Source organism: Dermacentor silvarum, chromosome 2 (genome assembly GCF_013339745.2).
Source record: "Dermacentor silvarum isolate Dsil-2018 chromosome 2, BIME_Dsil_1.4, whole genome shotgun sequence".
NCBI lineage: Eukaryota > Metazoa > Arthropoda > Arachnida > Ixodida > Ixodidae > Dermacentor > Dermacentor silvarum.
In genome coordinates, this window is record NC_051155.1 from 237,316,810 (window position 1) to 237,335,321 (window position 18,512).

At 44.2% G+C, this 18,512-nt stretch overlaps 1 protein-coding gene across 1 annotated transcript in view; it reads left to right on the plus strand.

Moving 5' to 3' along the window:
* The window catches only part of LOC119440758 (corticotropin-releasing factor receptor 2), a 318,940-nt gene that overhangs the window by 178,570 nt on the left and 121,858 nt on the right, over positions 1–18,512 (plus strand). The window contains exon 3 of the mRNA XM_049662454.1: positions 16,123–16,237. Coding sequence (XP_049518411.1) covers positions 16,123–16,237 — 115 coding nt within the window. The remainder of the gene's footprint in view (positions 1–16,122; positions 16,238–18,512) is intronic.

Here is an 18,512-nt window from a genome sequence, read left to right on the forward strand (position 1 = left end):
CAATATTACGGGGATTACACATACGGTGAGCTACACGAGACAGTGCGAAGAGAGCTGGGGGGGTTGTGAAGCGGTGAGGGCGGGAAAGGAGGTGAGACATATACACTATACAGAAGAAATGCTTCGCGTAGAAATAAGCTACGGCCCCATCGGAAGCTTCTTTCTTCGGTTCCGGTATTTCAGTGCCAGCTTTAAGTAATGCGGCGAGAGCTGCAAAGGCGTCGGTGATACCGCCGCCCGTCGCGAACGTGTTGTTCCCTCGGGAACTGGGACGGGTCGGTGTGCAGACTCGGTGCTGATGGCGCTATTGGCTCGGCGGGCAGGAAAGACATCGTCTTCGGCGAGGGAGAGATCTTTCGTGCCGGCTTCTTATATAGGCCTCGTACACGAAGGAATCCGCTTCGAACGTATATACTTGAGCGCTGCTTGCGGCCTGTAGTCGTGTGTAAACGACACGCACGGATATATGCCAAACAAACAAACAAAAAAAGTCTACACGCATTAGCCGAGGAATTTTCGAGCCAAGCCGCTGGTTAAATTTTCGCTTTAGAGTTTCCTCCATCGGTTTCGGGGACTGCGACGAGTGGATGAGCGCAATTTGAGGACGTGTTTTTACTCTCTCTGCCTTAGTTCTCCTCAAATACGGTTCTTTTGCGCTATTCCAAACTTTTTTTTTTTTTTTTTTTTTTTGGGGGGGGGGGTGGAATTTAGAGTTTCTTGTGTCTTCTCCTCTGTGAAATTTTGTTCGTTTTCTTTCTGTTCACGCCCGACCGACCCTATTTCCTCTTTTCTCGGACACTTAGGCAGTAACACTCGGTTGGCGGGCTTGAAGCGTTAAGCAGAGGAAGGAGCTTTCAGAGTAGCCATTTCGCGGCGTTGAGATCAAATTGAGAGGGATGTCTTCAAATGGTTACTTGCTGGGACCGTTGGTAACGCGGTAATTGAAGTGGAGCTGGCGAACTAGACGCAAACAAAAAAAAAAAAAGAGAAAAAAATAAACGGTGCCGCACACGCGCTGGACATTAAACTATGTTTTTTATGTGGTTCTCTTATTTTGGTTCGGTTTGCTTGTTTCATCCCAGCTGTGGAAGTCTGAAAATGGACTCAAGTGAAAAGCGCTTACTGCACTGCGTCAAGTTATTTTTGTTTCTGCCCGAACGATATCCCTAGATGCTATAAACACTTATCGCTTCTGGTTCAATAATGAGAATGTCCCAACCTTTCTTACAGCACAATCAGCACTGACTCAGCGGTTTTGTCATTACGCAGCTGGGCGAAAGATTGCGAGTTCAATTCTTTTCTTTTCCTTTTCTCTTTCTTTTTCTTTTTTGCTGCGGCGACCGCATTGTTTTGGAAAACGATCGACCGTGCGATTAAAAGTTGCGTGCACGTTAGAAAATCGCTGTTCGTCAAGTCAAATCCAGACACCGTCCCTGAAGAGTCTGTCATACAGCCCGGACGTACATTTCGTACTTTAAACACGATTAGTTACTACCGTTGCTGTTTAGGGCTCTTCGTATTTATCAACACTTGACTACGTCAAAGGTCTTCGACGAGGAGAAGTTCGCTTGTCGATTCTCCTTGCCTTATTTTTTGTTGCTCTTTACCCGATTAAAAAAATACATATATTTATTTCATAATATGTTGGTTACTACTTTACGCTTTTTTTTTTACTTTTTTCAGATGCCCGAGTTAAGATTGGTGCAAAAAACAAAAAACAAGAGTGTACAACATGGATTAATGCGCCTTAACTTGTAAAAAAGACCTTCTCGATAAAGACTGCCGAGGCTGCTGACTGCGCGTGTGAAATAAAGTAACTCGCAGTTGGCGCTATACAGAAACATATTTTCTAAGGCTTGTTTATTTTATTTTTTCTTGTACTTTCCCGGCCAAATTATCGTCATGTTACATGCTTTCACCTGGTCATCGAATGTTCCTGCAACTGCGTCGTCGTTATTTTCTAAGTATCGCAATTTTCTTCGCGTCACGGGTGGTGATTCGGTCTTCGGGAGCAACTACATTTCGAGCCGGTAAGTGCGTAGAGTGTATAGGACGACGTCGACGTTGGCCAAGCATAGTTACGGTACTTTCTATAGGACACTGGCTGGACCATGTCTCTGCACCTTGATGAAAAAAAAAATATATGAAAAAAAGACAGAAGTATGCAGGAAGGAATAGCGCTAAGTCGCACTGCGTGGAAAGTTGTTTGCGCACTTCCGCGTTCGCCAGTGGTCAACGCACAATTCTGCCTTGTCGGACCTGATATATATTCTATTACCTTCGCGTAGTCACACATTTCGCGGTTGCTCCATTTCTTGTTTCCTTCTTATTTTCTCTCTCTTTTTCCTTTTATTTCATCTCCTGACTTCCTGTTACAAAGTTTCGTACGCCATAATGCTCGTCGTGTTCGTTTTTTAATTATCTTTTATTAATTTATTTAAATACTGCGTTGGTTTCTTGACGCACTCCTCCAAAGCTTTTATTGCTATGGTAGTTATTTACCACCTCCAAACTCTGTTCGCTGTGTCTTTCCCTCCATTTACTCAGGCCTTCACGCCTAACTACACACCACCGCAAGCACCTGCTAGAACTGCCTCATCGAGTTGGCCCCTGAAATGAGCCAGGCAGTGCAGTTTTAAACCCCGTGCCCCGCTGTCGCATCGTCCTTTCATTACAAAAGACAACGGTTGAGAAGCGTAGTCGGACACAGTAATACGGACAACTACGTCCTTAGCACCACAGAAAGTGAATAAGTATGTACCTAAATAGACATGCTACGTCATGAACATTGTAGTTCGACTTTTTATCCTCAATTTAACTTTTGTTCGAAAGCCTGCGCTGCGGCATAAAATGCATGGAACAGGCCATAATCTCGCAATTCTCTGGCTTCAACTGTCGTGGTGCCATGGATCAGTATATTTGTAGTAAATATTTTTTTGCCGACTTCTTTTTCATTTTCTCATTATTTTTTACATTTCAATTTAACCACTGCAAATTTCCTTGGCTTCATTGTCTCTTGGCTTTATATGGCTTAGATTGAAAAAAAAGATCAGACACCCCGGTTTTATTCTTCTCTCGTTATATATATATATATATATATATATATATATAGAACTTGAACAATGCTACAAGGCAAACAGAACAAGTGTGTAACTTCAACGACCGGTGGACCGGTCGAAACTGTTGAAATTAAACACGGATTCTTTTTGCCTAGTAGCATTGCTCAAGTTCTTTACGTTTGAAAGGTAGCCTGCAGAATTTATCTCCGTCCGTCCGTCCGTCCATCCATCTCGGAACAGAACGCAAGCCGTAATCTGTGAGCCATCCAGTGTGCGATACCGAGCCGGCCTGCCTGCCCACCCCTCACGGCACAATGCCCGAAATGAGTCTGCCAAACGTTGTCAATTACATTCTCAGTCCACATCACTTGGGAAACTTGAATAGGAGCCGGAACTCCTCCCTCCTCCCGCCTGAATGTCCGGTGTTTTTGCGGTGGCAAGATGGTCGTCTACATTAGCATGTGGGCCGCCTGGACGCTGGAGCGCTTCCAACAAATAATTTCGTTCTGTAGCGAGTCTAGAACAGTGCGACAAACAATGTTCAACATATCCTTGACTTTTAACATCTCACACAAAAGGGCGAAGGCTTCCCGCGCGCTTAGTCCCTTCGCCACACAGGACTGATGACTGAGGTGATGACCATAAAGACTGAAAATGACAGTAGCCCGTTAGCGCTTCCCGACATTCATTCGCGTTTTATTTTTTATATTTTTTCTTAGACCGATCTATGTTTGCTATCTGTTGTGTCGCTAGGCGAAACAGAGTAGCCGGCGTCACCAGTGATGACAACGTATTGTACATACACGAAGAAAAAAAAAATCGAATGGAGTTTTGAAATACCAATTTACCAGTCTAGACATGCTTAACGTTGTAAAGGGTTACGAGAAAAGTCAGTCGTCCCGTAGCCCCCCTTATGTCAGCGACTGAACCATCTCATATAGCAACAAAAAGTGCAAACGATGAATACTACTTGACTGCTTCACATTTCGCTGCGACGGATAGACGGCATTCCTCGCGAGAGAAAATCGCCCGCATTTTTTTTTAGCCTTTCAGAGAACCAGCCTCTCGTATATGCTTTAGTTTTACTCATCATTGCTCAACAAAAGCACAGAAGCAGCGCGCGTTCTCCTCCCACGAGAATAAACATTCAGTGAAGCGTGATGCAATGACAACGTTGTTACGCAATCGTAAGTACAGCACACGCAAGAGTCTTTCCTGGGCCACAAAGTTGCGAGTTTTTCACTGCGAGCGCACACGGGCACTGTCCATCGACTGTTCCGATGCGTTGACAAAAGCTGTTACGTACGGTCTATTAGAAGTGCGGATTATTATAGCAAAGTTTCCGTTTCTTATTGGATGATACTGTGGATAATTATAGCGAAGCTTCCCCGGCCCCTTCCCACTTTCTGGATGTGATGAAAGTATGGAAGTACGTTTCTCGCCCAATAGACCACTTATATGAGAATGAATGTGCATCCGACAAAGAGTGGTGCCTATGGGTGCACAACTATTCTAAATAATCACAGTAAATCACGACATAGTATCAGTACATATAATGTCGGCTCATAAGTGATGATGATGTGTGGTGTTTTATGGCGCAAGGGCCAGTTATGGCCAAAGAGCGCCATGCCAGTGTTTGTGAGTGTGCAGTGGAGCGATGAATTCTGAGAAGTAGATGAAGTGTGGCTGTAAAGGGGCCTAAAAATAATCGCTGTAAAATGCGTAAAATATACATGCACTAAAATCATGGCAATGACTAATGAGGTGTACTATGAAATGAAGAATGCAGTGACAAAGAATGACACGATATTTAAAATATTTAAGATGTAGTAGTTGGAAAGAAGCACTACTGCCTAAACAGAGCCCTTGAATCACAAGGGCCTGGAGGCATGTGCTTATACAAAACTACCATCACAGCGGCATCCTCTGGAGAGAGGATGCGCTATGAATTTGTTGGGCTTACAATATGCAGTACCACGTCATTTAAGAAAGCGAGGACTGCTTTAGTGCTAAACAGTGGTTCCTCACCAAGAAACATACTGGGATGCAGAGGGACATGATAGCGGTAAGCTAAAGGGAAATGTTTTTTTCTATCTGCTTCGGCATCCCGACACTCCAGGAGAACGTGGAGGACGGTTAGCCTCTTACCACATCTACCACAGGTTGGTGGTTCATCCCCGGTTAACAAAAAACTATGGGTGCCAAATGTATGACCTATTCTGAGACGACAGAATAGGACATCAGTTCGTCGTGTTTTCGTTACGGGGGGCCAGAAACCTAACTGTGGCTTAATCAAGTGAAGCTTATTATTTGTTTGTGCATCCCACAGACGTTGCCAATGGCTTCGCAATTTCTTACGGAAGAAATGTTTCAAATCTGTTGCAGAAACAGCAGCTGAAGGATTAGTAGCGTGCGATGTTATTGACGTAGCCATTCGGTCAGCTAGCACATTACCCTCAATGCTTCTATGGCCAGGCACCCAGCATATAATGATATGCTGGTTAGATACATATGCTCTACACAGTACGGAATAGAGCTCAATGAGTGTAGGATTTTTCTGTTTACAGGGTGATTTTAAAGCGTTTACGACACTTAGAGAGTCTGTAAATATGATTGATTTTTGAAGGTTAGATTTCCTTATATGCCTCACAGCTGACAATAAAGCATAGGCCTCAGCCGTAAAGATACTTGCTTCCGGGTGGAGTACACCGGATTCCGAGAAGGATGGGCCGACGGCTGCATACGACACCCCGTCACGTGACTTAGAAGCGTCTGTATAAAACTCTGTGCATGTGTACTTGGACTGGAGTTCAAGGAAATGCATTTTGATATGTGCCTCTGGTGCGTGCTTAGTGACCTCCACGAATGATGTGTCACACTCTATGAGCTGCCACTGCCACGGCGGTAACAGTTTCGCTGGAGCCATAAGACAGTGTTCAAGCAACGGAACACCCATTTCCTCACTAAGATTCCGCACACGCAAAGAGAACGGTTTTCTCGATGCCGGTCGATTTTGAAAGAGTGTGGCAGTGGTCATGTCGTTTATGGTTGAATAAGAGGGATGTTCAATGTTCGCGTGTACTCTAAGAAAATATGTAAAACTATTGTATGAACGCTGCAGATGAAGTGACCACTGATTCGACTCTACGTAGAGGCTGTGGATCGGACTTGTTCGGAAAGCACCGGTCGCGAGGCGGATGCCCAGATGGTGAACGGGGTCTAGAATTTTTAATGCACTTGGCGTTGCGGAATTATAAATTATAGCCCCGTAATCAAGGCGTGATCGGACAAGACTGTTGTACAAGTTCAGTAGGCATTTTCGGTCACTACCCCATGTTGCGCGCGACAAAATTTTTAAAAGGTTCATCGTCTTCAGACACCTTGCCTTCAAATATTTAAGGTGGGGGATAAAGGTGAGCTTTGAGTCTAGAATTATTCCCAGGAATTTATGTTCACTGCTCACGGATAGTTCCTCTTGATTAATCGTGAGATTTGGCACTGGTGACATGCCTCTTTTGTTTGAGAAAAGTATGCACGTACTTTTCTTTGCATTTATTTTAAATCCATTTACATCAGCCCATTTAGACAGTTTGTTTAATCCAAGCTGTACCTGCCGTTCGCAGATAGCAATGTTGCATGATTTGAAACCTATCTGTACATCATCGACATACACAGAATAAAACATGCTGCGTGGAATAACTGTATACAGGGAGTTCATTTTTACAATAAAGAGCGTGCAACTAAGCACACCCCCTTGTGGCACGCCAGCCTCCTGGGTGAATGTTCTAGATAAAACATTGCCCACTCTTACGCGAAACGTCCGGTTAGACAAGTAGCTTTCGACTGTGTTTAACATATTTCCACGGACCCCCATCGCGGAAAGATCTCGCAGAATCCCGAAGCGCCATGTCGTGTCGTACGCTTTCTCTAGATCTAGAAAGACCGAAAGTAAAAACTGTTTGTGTATAAACGCATCTCTGATGTTTGCCTCGATGCGAACAAGGTGGTCTATTGTTGACCTACCTTCTCGGAAGCCACACTGGAAGGGGTCTAGTATTTTGTCACTTTCTAGGAAACAGATTAGGCGCCGGTTTATCATTTTTTCATACAACTTGCACAGGCAGCTTGTTAGCGCTATTGGCCTGTAGCTGCTAGCTAAAGACGGGTCCTTGCCTTGTTTAAGAATCGGGATGACTATGGCTTCTTTCCACAAAGAAGGAATATATCCAGCCGCCCACATGGCATTAAAGAGAGAGAGGAGTGTTGTCAGTGTTTCGGGGTGTAAGTACCTAATCATTTCGTAGATGATACGGTCGCCACCTGGCGCTGAGTTGTTGCAACAAGCGAGAGATGCTTTAAGTTCGGCTAAGCTGAATGGTCGGTTGTAAGCCTCATTTGATGAACCTTTGCGATTAAGGGGCTGCCGCTCTTCGCGTTCTTTGAACTTCAGGAAAGATTGTGTATAGTGCGATTCACTCGATACATATTCGAAGTGTTTGCCTAGAGTATCCGCCTGGTCTTCCAGGCTATCACCTTGGCTATTTACTAAGGGTAGGGGATGTGACTCCCGACCTATTAATTTATTCACCCTATTCCAGACTTTCGTTTCATCTGTATACGAGTTTATGCTGGAGATGTACTTTTCCCAGCTCTCTCTTTTAGCACGTCTGCGCGTTCTCCTGCCCTGCGATTTTGCTTGTTTAAAATTAATCAAGTTTTCGGCTGTTGGAGAGTTGCGAAACAATCCCCAGGCCTTGTTTTGCTTTTTACGTGCTTTTTGGCATTCCTCGTTCCACCAAGGCAGGCGACGCTTATTAGCTAGTCCATTAGTTTGTTGTATGCACCTTTCTGCAGCGTCAGTGATAAAACGTGTTATATACGCCACAGCATCGTCTATGTTAAGAGACGCAATGTCATCCCGGCCTAAATATGTTATTTCTTTAAAAAGTTGCCAGTTAGCAGAGTTAACCTTCCATCGGGGAACATGTGGCGAGCAACCATCTTGTTTTGTTAAGCTTAGTATAATTGGAAAGTGGTCGCTCCCAAAGGGGTTCTTCAGAACGGACCACTGCAGGTACGGAATTAGTGTACTCGACACGATACTCAAATCTATGGAGGAGTATGAATTATGCGCCACGCTGTAGTACGTTGGCTCTTTCTTATTAAGTAAACATGCTCCCGAGGAAAAAAGGAAGTTTTCAATTAGGCGACCTCTTCCATCACAACGCGTGTCTCCCCACAAGGTGTTATGTGCATTGAAATCTCCGAGAACTATGTATGGCTCCGGAAGCTCATTTATGTAGTTTTGAAATTCCGTTTTATTAAGTGGATAGCTGGGAGGGATGTATATGGAACTAATAGTGATTAGCTTGTCAAACAACACCCCTCGGACAGCAACTGCCTCTAGGGGCGTACGAAGTTTTAATTCCCGGCAGGCAATACCTCTATCGACTACAATAGCCACACCACCGGAAGACACGACTGTGTCATCGCGGTCTTTACGAAAAATGGCGTATTGCCGGAGAAAGTTTGATTGTGTAGGTTTAAGGTGTGTCTCTTGAACACACAGCACCTTAGGATTAAACCTGTGTAGGATTTCTTTGACGTCATCGAGGTTGTGTAGGAGTCCTCTGACGTTCCATTGTATTATTTGTGTATTCATGTTGGAAGTGTTTTTTGTGCTGTGTGTTTAAAAAAGAGACTAACTTAACTTACAGAGCCCTTGTCGGGCCCTGTGATGCGGGCTTTTTCTTTTTTGGAGCGGTCGAGAGATTCTCGCCGCTCCTTTGGCGCTGGCTGCGCCGTCTGGCTGGAAGATGTGTCCATTGGCTCTTGCGGAGCGCTGGACACCCGCTCTTGAGAGCGGTTTGTTCGCGGTGAAGGCCTCTTCTCGAGGGACAAGGCCTTGGAGGCCACTAGCCCGGAGGTTGATGGCCCCTTCTGCTGGGGTTGCGGAGCAGCGCTAGCTGCAGCCGCCGAGGGGGCAGATGGCGTCGCTGGCAGCTCACTGTGTGTGAGCCGGACAGCCGCCGGAGGCCGCTGTGGCGCTGCCCCCTGACGCGCCACTTCGGCAAAGCTGGTTTTTGGCAGGTGCAATACCCGCCTGCGTGCCTCCTTGAAAGTTATGTTTTCTTTTACCTTAATTGTCACTATTTCCTTTTCTTTTTTCCAGGATGGGCACGACCGCGAGTATGCGGCGTGCTCCCCATCACAGTTCACACAGTGGAGAGAGTTTTCGCATGATTCAGAGAGATGCTCAGTGGCACTACATTTAGCACATGTCAGTCGGCCTCGGCAGTTCTGAGAGCTGTGGCCGAATCTTTGGCACTTGAAGCATCGGAGCGGGTTTGGCACGTATGGCCTGACACGTAGTTTGACGTATCCGGCCTCAATGGTCTCGGGTAGAACACTTGAACCAAACGTAAGAATTATGTGTTTTGTCTGAATCTCCTTACCATCGCGCCTCATCTTGATTCGTTTTACAGCCAAAACATTTTGTTCCTTAAATCCTTCCAGAAGTTCATCTTCAGTGAGCTCCAACATGTCGTCATCAGAAATAACACCGCGGGAGGTGTTCATGGTGCGGTGCGGGGTCACAGTCACAGGAAAATTTCCAAACGACACTAGATTCTGTAGTTTATCATGTTGTTTCTTATCGCGGAGTTCCAGAAGGAGATCACCGCTGGCCAACTTCGTCGCCTTGTAACCTGGTCCTATAGTCTCTGTCAGAGTCTTTGCAACAATAAAGGGTGAGATCACTCTCACGGACTTGTCAGTTTTCTCACTATGTACCACGTGGTATCGTGGAAAGTTCTCAATTTGTCGGCCAAAAAATTGGAATATTTCTTCGGTGCGCCCCCGTTTCGGGCGGCGATCAGCAAGTGCAGGAAAGGAGCTATCCATATATGTGGGATGAGTTTCGGCGGTGGCGCCAGCCACCCACCATGGAGCCCAATAAGGGGACGCTGCAGAGCCTGTAAGGGACAGGTCCTGCAAACGCCAACTGTACGCCACCACTATAACCAAATACATATACCCAAGGCAGGATATAATGCACAAGGTTAACCCTTGCTGCCCGCGAAGTCGGAAGTGAAAGGAAAATAAAGAGAGGACAGGAAAGAGTGAAAGTAAGAAAGACGAAGGTTGGAGGGAGAGAGAGACAGGAAAAGGCAACTACCGATTTCCCCCGGGTGGGTCAGTCCGGGGGTGCCGTCTACGTGAAGCCGAGGCCAAAGAGGTGTGTTGCCTCCGCCAGGGGGCCATAAAGGTCCAAACTCCCGGCTTCGGCTCAACCTCCAGGATCCCCTTTTCCCCGGACACGGCTAAGCCGCGCACGGTTAAGCGCGGGAGGGTCCAACCCCCGTGTGCTCGGGTCCGTGGTGTCGCAACACACCAAACGCCTGCTTACGCAGACGCCCCTGCGGGGCGGCTCATAAGTATGTCTAAAGCAAAGAGACCTCTTATACGAATTGCGAATGGAATTCAAGGGCTTCATTGGGTTTTAAGGCGAAAGCCTTATATGTCTCGTTTTGAGGTGACTTTGAAAAAGTGGAGCCTAAAATATGAACGAAAAATCGATAACTCAATAAGATCATTACAAACCACATAACATTATATATTAATCGATAGGTAATTACATGAGGTATATGAATATCGATAAATGATCATGATAGTCATTAAATCAATTTTGGTAATTAGCAGGACAAGCGGAAAAAATGGGTCGAAAAATCCCGAAAAGTGGCCAAGAACCGAGAATTAATGACAGTAATGGTTAATGATGGTAATGATAATGATTAAAAATGGGTATACACAGAGGGAAATGAAGCGTATTAAGAGTGATTGATGGTGAATTAAAGGGGTTTAGTTGGGTGGTAGGAGTCAAACGAAAGGTAATGATAAGATAAAGTGAGCTAAGATAATGAAGAGTAAATAAGAGTTAATTAAGAGTGAATGAAGGTGAATGAAGTGGTGATAGGGTGAATGAAGAGTGATGAAAAATGGAAATTTCGGTGTAATAGAGCAAACCAAGTTTGATGGAAGTTAAACCGAGATGATAGATTGAATGAAGGTAAACCAAGTAGTGATAGGGTGAATAAAGAGTGAATCAAGTGCGAATTAAGACTGAATCAATGGGTTATGGAGTGGGGGAGTGACTTGCGAAGAATATATATGTGATATTTGAGGGTGAAGTGAGAGTGACTCAGCAAAAAACATTGCGAGTCACGGTTCGAATTTGGTGAATCATAAGAAGGGTCTTGCAAAAATGTCTGTAAATTGTGGTTTCAGACTGATGATGATGCTGAGGCACGGTCCGAGTTTGGTGAATAAAGGATGACTTGCAAAAATGACTGCATAATATGGATTCAGAGTGAGGATGACTCAGCAAAAATAAGTGCTGAGTAATGGTTCGAGTTTGGTGAAAGAAGTATGACTTCCAAATTGACTTTGCAAAATATGGGTTAGGAGTGAAGATGACTCAGCAAAAGAAGTGGTCGTCGTGTCATTGATTTAGCAGCACTGTGGCTTTCGCCTTCAAGTCGTCTTAGCTGCCGCATAAGAGACCCCTAGTAATTATTATAATTAGATGAAAATTGTCAATGATAAAAGTGTAGAGCAACATGAGAAACTCCCGATACATCTTTCTGTTGCTCAATACGTGCTACATAAAAGTGTTTTTCCGAGTGTAGAAGAAGCCCGCGAATACATGCAAAGTGCCACGAGCGGCCAGTCACGCGGCAATTCTGCGTGTATTCGCGGGCTTCTTTCACACTCAGAAAAACACTTTTATGCATGGAGCCACAGACAGCTGTATCGGGAGTTTGTCATATTGCTCTACTATTTTATCATTTACACTTTTAATCTAAATATAATTATTATCGAATAGACTAATTATCTAATTAGGCGGAATTAAAAAATAATCTGAGCATCCCCAAGCGACGGCAAACAACACTACCTTGGTTCTGTCCAGCTAGGTATAGTATTTGAATATTTTTGAAGTTGGCCCAAGTTAAGCGAAACACCCTGCATATGACAATGAATGTGCACCGACAAAGACTAGATCCTGTGAGTGCAGATACATTCTGCCTAATCAAACAGTAAATCATGACATAATATCAGCACACATAATGTCGGCTCATAGGTATGTCTAAAGCAGACATAACTTTTCATGGAATTGCGAATGAAATTCAACGGCTTTACTGGTTTTCTTAAATTTCTTATATTTCGGCTACAAATTGCTGGGCCACTGTGCACGTTCCCATTCTTGGCCAATCGCCCAGAAGGGATACACAAGGGATACTATAGCGGATATATGGATGGATGGATCGGTGGATATATTGGTGGATGTATGAATGGTCGGATGGTTGGACGTATGTATTAAAGAATGGATGGCGGACAGATAGATGGGTGGATGGGAGAATGCCTGCATTCATGGATGGATTTAAAGATGGATGGATGGTGGGATGAATGGATTGCTGAATGGATGGATGGCGGACAGATAGATGGACGGACAGATAGGTGGGTGGACGGGTGGGCGGATGGACGGACGGACGGGAAGAGGGATTGTACATCCTTTTTTTTTTTTTTAATGTGGAGTGCTACACCGCTGTCAGATCGAAATCTCTAGACACAATGGTTGTTGTTGTGATGCTTTTATTTATTTGGGCTCCAGCCATCAAGGAATTGTCATGTGTGGTGCAAGGGTTGGAGAAATTGGGAGTCGGCCATCGCAGATATTTCAAGAATTCTCCTTCCCGCGGAAATTCGGAGGGAGTTTAATACGCTTTTCCTCAATTCCATGTCTCCGTCCGACGACGACCATTCTCTGCAAAGGTGTTGCAGCACATCCTGGGTGGAAGCTTCTACACACGAAAATTATTTCCTTTTTATGCTACTCTTCTAAGAACCAGAGCGCCATTACACTTCCACTCGTGTACACGCAAGTCTCAAGAAAAGAAAGGCGCGTTTTTTGAACGTTTCGCGCCTGCACGGTTTCCATAAATTTGCGTTGCTTGCTCAGTGCACTCAATACGAGGAAACGCCGCATATGTTCTCGCCTTTTCCTACTTCCCTATATGTGTTATGCAATTCGCAACAATGACAAATGGTTTCGAAGAAATAGGGAATCCGAGAAAGGAAGTTCCGGCTAAGTATAATGAGAAGTGGTCTGTGGAAGACGGGCAAATTTACGGAAGTAATTATACCTAAATGAGCGGCATGGCGCAGAAAACTTTCAAGTTCTCTAATGACGAGGGTTTTGAAGGAAATAACGTAAATGTCACAAAGAAGCAAATGTAGCACTACCGGTGGCTGAAAGGCCTAAATTGAGCGCTATTAAGTTCTAGCCAACACCAAATAAGTCTTTTATTTTTTCAGTGCTTAGAGAACAACGTAAAGATTAATGATCATATGCGAATTATCATTTTTCATTGTCTTATTCGCATCATCGAGCAAGCCGGTGCTGTGCGCCACAATGTGAGAGTGCAAACTACGAAAACGTGGGTTGTCGGTGTCAGTAGCAAGAATCTAATAATTAAAGTGTAAGCAAGATCTCTTTGATGAGTAATGTGCAGCCAAACTATATGAAGGAGGCATTCGTTGAAAAATGCAAAAAAAAAGAAAGCAACGAAAAAATAAAGAAAAGTAGCCTCATTATTTGTCCGTACTGGCAATCAGTTTAGTCAGCAAGGTAGATAATTGGGAAAGTCATACTGAACTCACGAAAAAATATGTGCTGCGACTAGCATAGAATAAACAATGAGAACGCTACGGCAAGGCCTACTTCAACAAAAAAATTTAGTAATGAATTGGCCATTTAGTAACGAATTAGTAACGAGCGGGTTTTCGCGTAGTTAAGTCGGTTTGTTATCAAAAAGGCCTTCGTTAGAGAAAATTATTTCTTGCTTCCAGTGGGGTTCCAACTCATGACTTATAACTTGTGATCCTGGTCTCGTAAACGCTGCATGACGACAAGTGCTTCTTTCTGTTCTCTTGTTTTTTATTACACGGAAGCAATGCCGAAGCACATACAGTAGCACAACATGCAGCATAAGTCAATGGTTATGCAAAAATAAACATGTATGTAAGATGTTAGCACCTGTAATTAAATGTATGTAAGATGTTAGCACCTCGTAGAGGCGCCGGCTACTGTTATGCATACGTGAAAAAAAAATGAAAAAAAGAAAGGGAAAAAGATAGAAAGATAAAAGAAGAAAATAAATGTTTCTTTTAATTATTTGCAGGAGAACATCCTTCCGCAAATACAACATCGCATAGGATTGTTGGAATACTAGAAGGATGCTGAACAGGTCGACTCACATGCACCGAGGCAATCAGACGAGCGTACTTCGTACATGACTACGCCCTGAAACGCTGTGCGTTACAGTGCAATGGCAAATAATTGATTGATTGATTGATTGATTGATTGATTGATTGATTGATTGATTGATTGGGTTTAGGGTTTCAAAGTAAAACTCGGGCTATGAGATACGCTGTAGTTGAGGGCACGTTAATATTCAGAATGCATGGGCAGCATACGCTGCCCATGCATTCTGAATATTCCTGGATGAGTCCAGCCTATTGGCGGGCCTGCTGGCATGCCACGTTGGCAGCGAATTGAGTAAAACTAGCACAAAAACCTGAAGACCATGACAAGTGTGGCGATAAGGCAGACGTTGTAATTTCAGTTAATTCTTCGTATAATAAAAGAATAACCACGAGCTCACTGGTCGCGCACGCTCCAGACCATGAAAACCATATCCCCTTCGATCACAGTGTGCACATTTGTGTATGCGACTTGCGTTTACCAGTTCTGTCTGGTGGGGGCAAGGATGGACATTAAATACATAATTACTCCGTTATCGTGATCACTTATTAGAAAACGCACAAAGCACCAACCAACCACCGCGACTTTCTGTCAGGGAAGTGTGAAGCTTCTTCGAATTAGATTGCGTAACTTAGACACATTCATTGGCAGTATATCGTCAGTCGTCACTGATGGAGATGTCTTAGGTATCGAAGTCCCAGTATTACTGTAAGAAAACTTGGGCACTCTATTTTTATGTGAGCACGACAGGCGACTTGCTGACACATGGCAAGTAGCAATTTTCGCTAATCAGACAAACCCACCGTTGTGCCATTGTGGCTTTGATGTTGCGCTGTAAGCCCTAGGCACGGTGACCCCATTTAAATGAGGGCGGCATGCAGGAAATACCCGTGCACTTAGATTTAAGTGCACGTTAAAGAACCGCAGGGGTCAGAATTAACCCCCACTATAGCGTGCCTCACAATCATGTCGTGGTTCTGGCACGTGAAATTCCACACTATTTTTTTAAATAATCAGACACGGCTTGCAGAAGCTCGCGTTTCAATGTCTTCTTATGCGGAATCGTGGACGAGTGATGCGAGCGGCGAGCACTGCATGTTTCCTCGACATGGCGGTTTTCTCTCGCCGGCATCGCAGGACGTTTGCAACTTCGCGCTCCCCTTCGTGCCGACGAACTCGAAGCATCATGTCACTGTAGTTGCCTCGCCCTCACTTCCCTGAAAAAAGTATCCGTAAAAATTTTCACGATGAGCAGCAAGATCGTAACTTTAAAACGTAACGTCAGCAAAAGTTCTAACGCCATACAGGGATGAAGAAGAAGAAGAAGAAGAAGACTGCCAGAACTTATTTGACGCATAATTACATCAGAGTTTGATGTGCCGTGCCCCGTTTCCAAATATATCTCTCCGATGTCACAGATGCCACAGCGAATGCGGAGAGTTGGTTTTCGTCCGTTTCGTCTCAATTTATGCTGATGGTATAAGTATATAGCGAACGCAAACTGTCTTCGTATACGTTTATCGGAATATTACGACGAGTTTGCATGCAGTCGGCGAGTTTCGCCAAGATCTAAAGCCTCCCGTATAATAATGTTATGTCTGAAGCGCTATATAAATGGCCACATCTCAATGCCCAACTAACAGCCTTGCTTGAACTAAAGTTACATTTCTGTAAGTGGTTCTTTATGTAACTGAAATCCCCCGACTTCCGCAACTCTGAGGTGTGCGTGTTTCTTTGCAGAAGCTCATCGAGAATGCGGAAGCAATGGAACGTGGCTGCACGGAAACTGGACCAACTACACAGAGTGTTTGGAGCTGTTGCCCCAGGTCAGTTCTCTATCACAACTCGCTGTGCGGCCGCTTGAAGCCACGAGTGTTGTCGCTGTGCAAGCTCTCTTGCGCCAAAGAGTACACTAAACGAAAAGTTTAAGATAAGCTATACGTTGACAGAAAAACTTATAAATTGTGAAATAAAAAACGTTTTTATAATGTCGCAGACTTTTCATACCAAAAGGCTGACTACGGCTACCCTCTCTTATGAAGATAAGGCACTCTACATACACGAATGTAGGCAGGGCAGTCCCATACTAGATACTGCGTTATGGCTTCTTTGCATAAAAGAACAGAATAATATCTCTCGTGTGAATTATCTATAAAAATGCTGCGGTATAAACAGGACGCACGAAAATTTTCCTACTTTGCTTTATTATATAATTCATCTTTCTCGCGGGGGACCTGCAGAAAGAGTGATCTACCAGTGCGGCTTGATGCAGAGTTTTCCATTACGTGTCTTCAACGTTGTTGTTGCTGTTGTTGTTGTTGACCTGAGTGGTTGTAGCGCATGCCCACAGTTGGCCATAGACTAGACTGGTAGTTGGACTACCTCTTCTTCCGCACTGTTTACTATGGAACTGGACAACCTTTTGGTTTAGGTATACATATTCTAAAGAGGCGCGAAATGCTCAACAAGGCAATAGCAATATTCATGTACATGTGTGTCACAGCGAACCACATGGAGGTTGAGATCAGATTTATCAGTGACTACATGCCTCCCACTTAGATGTAGATGTAGAGCCTTGGTGGTAGTGGCACATACCCACACCGCGGGATTGGCCGAGAACCGGTTAGTTCGATATAACAATGACAAAATTTCCCACCAACATTCGTTAGGTATGCCTATGATGCTACAGCGACAGCAGTTCAATTTACTAAGTACTGCGACAATGCGCTGCCTTATCTTCATATCGCTTGAACGCGAACAATAATATAATAATGCTGTTCAGTGCGATACATCGGCGTTCCTGAGGGCAAGAAAGAATATAATTCAGTACGGTAAAAATTAAATTGAATTCTTGGCTCTTGCGTGTCCAAACCACGATATGATAATGAGGCACGCCGTAGTGGGGAGGCTGCGGATCAATTTTGATCACCTGCGGTTCTCTAACGTGCACCCAATGCACAGTACACGGGCGTTTTTGCATTTCGCCCCCATCGATATGCGGCCGCTGCGGCCTGGATTTGACCCCGCGACTTCATGCTTAGCAACGCAACGCCAAAGCTACTATCCCATCACGGCGCGTTATTCAATACGCGTTGGTTATAGAACGTGAGTACGTAATGTAAAGCAGACTGAGGATTTTTTGAAGGGAACTAGAGTAACAAATATTGTGACGCGCAACGTGCACAGCATAGTAATTGACTCGACGGTTTTATAAACGCAGACCCTGCAGTAAGTAGAGGCATTTTTATAATTACAATTTCATTTGCAGCTTTTTTACTATTCTATAGTTCCTTTATTAGAGGGAATTAGGCCAATGGAAAAGCTCGTAACGCTTGCCCTCTTTCGTGTGTCATTTTATTTCGTAAATATTCACACCACTTATGGCAGGGTTGATCTGTCATTATAGCTAATACTTATGACTGAGATGCGTCGACTTTGTCATTCCCTCTATTCTCCCATTATTAATCGTTATAACTGGTCTCGTTCCGCCAATAACTGAGCACATTAGCGTGTGATATCTGCTCCTCGCTGACATTCATTGTAAGAGGCGCGATAGCAGCTGAATAGAAGGCAAAGGATGAGTGCGTGTGGCGCATTGATATACGCTGAGGAAAGCCGCTGTGTGCTTTCTTTCTTTTTTTCATTTCGAGTCTGTTAATTTCTCTGTCAACCGTAATTCACTGTGTGTTCCTCACCATTTTATCAGCATTCCTTTCTAGTGTAGTAACCATTATCGCCCGCAGCGAATGTTCGTAATCGAGATACGCGCTTTCCGAAGATTACCATTATTTCGCCAAGCATGTCTAACCGCTGTTAATACGCCTCTTGTTATTCGGTTTTTACATCCCATTTATGGTCTTTAATTAACTAGGTACGTGAGCAAGGCTAACTAAATTATAACTATGCCATCTCTACTGAAATATACTGGGATTAATTCAAAGCTATTAACCTCCGAGTTTACCGTACCGGTTAGTGAATCTCCCTTTTTTTCTTTTTTAAGTACCTTCATTAGCTGTACTATAATTGCGTTGCATGTTTCATTTTTGCAACGCAAAAACACTTTCCGGTTTTTTCTGCTGACTACTCCACAAATTTTTATAAAGTTATGGGGTTTTCCGTGCCAAAACCAC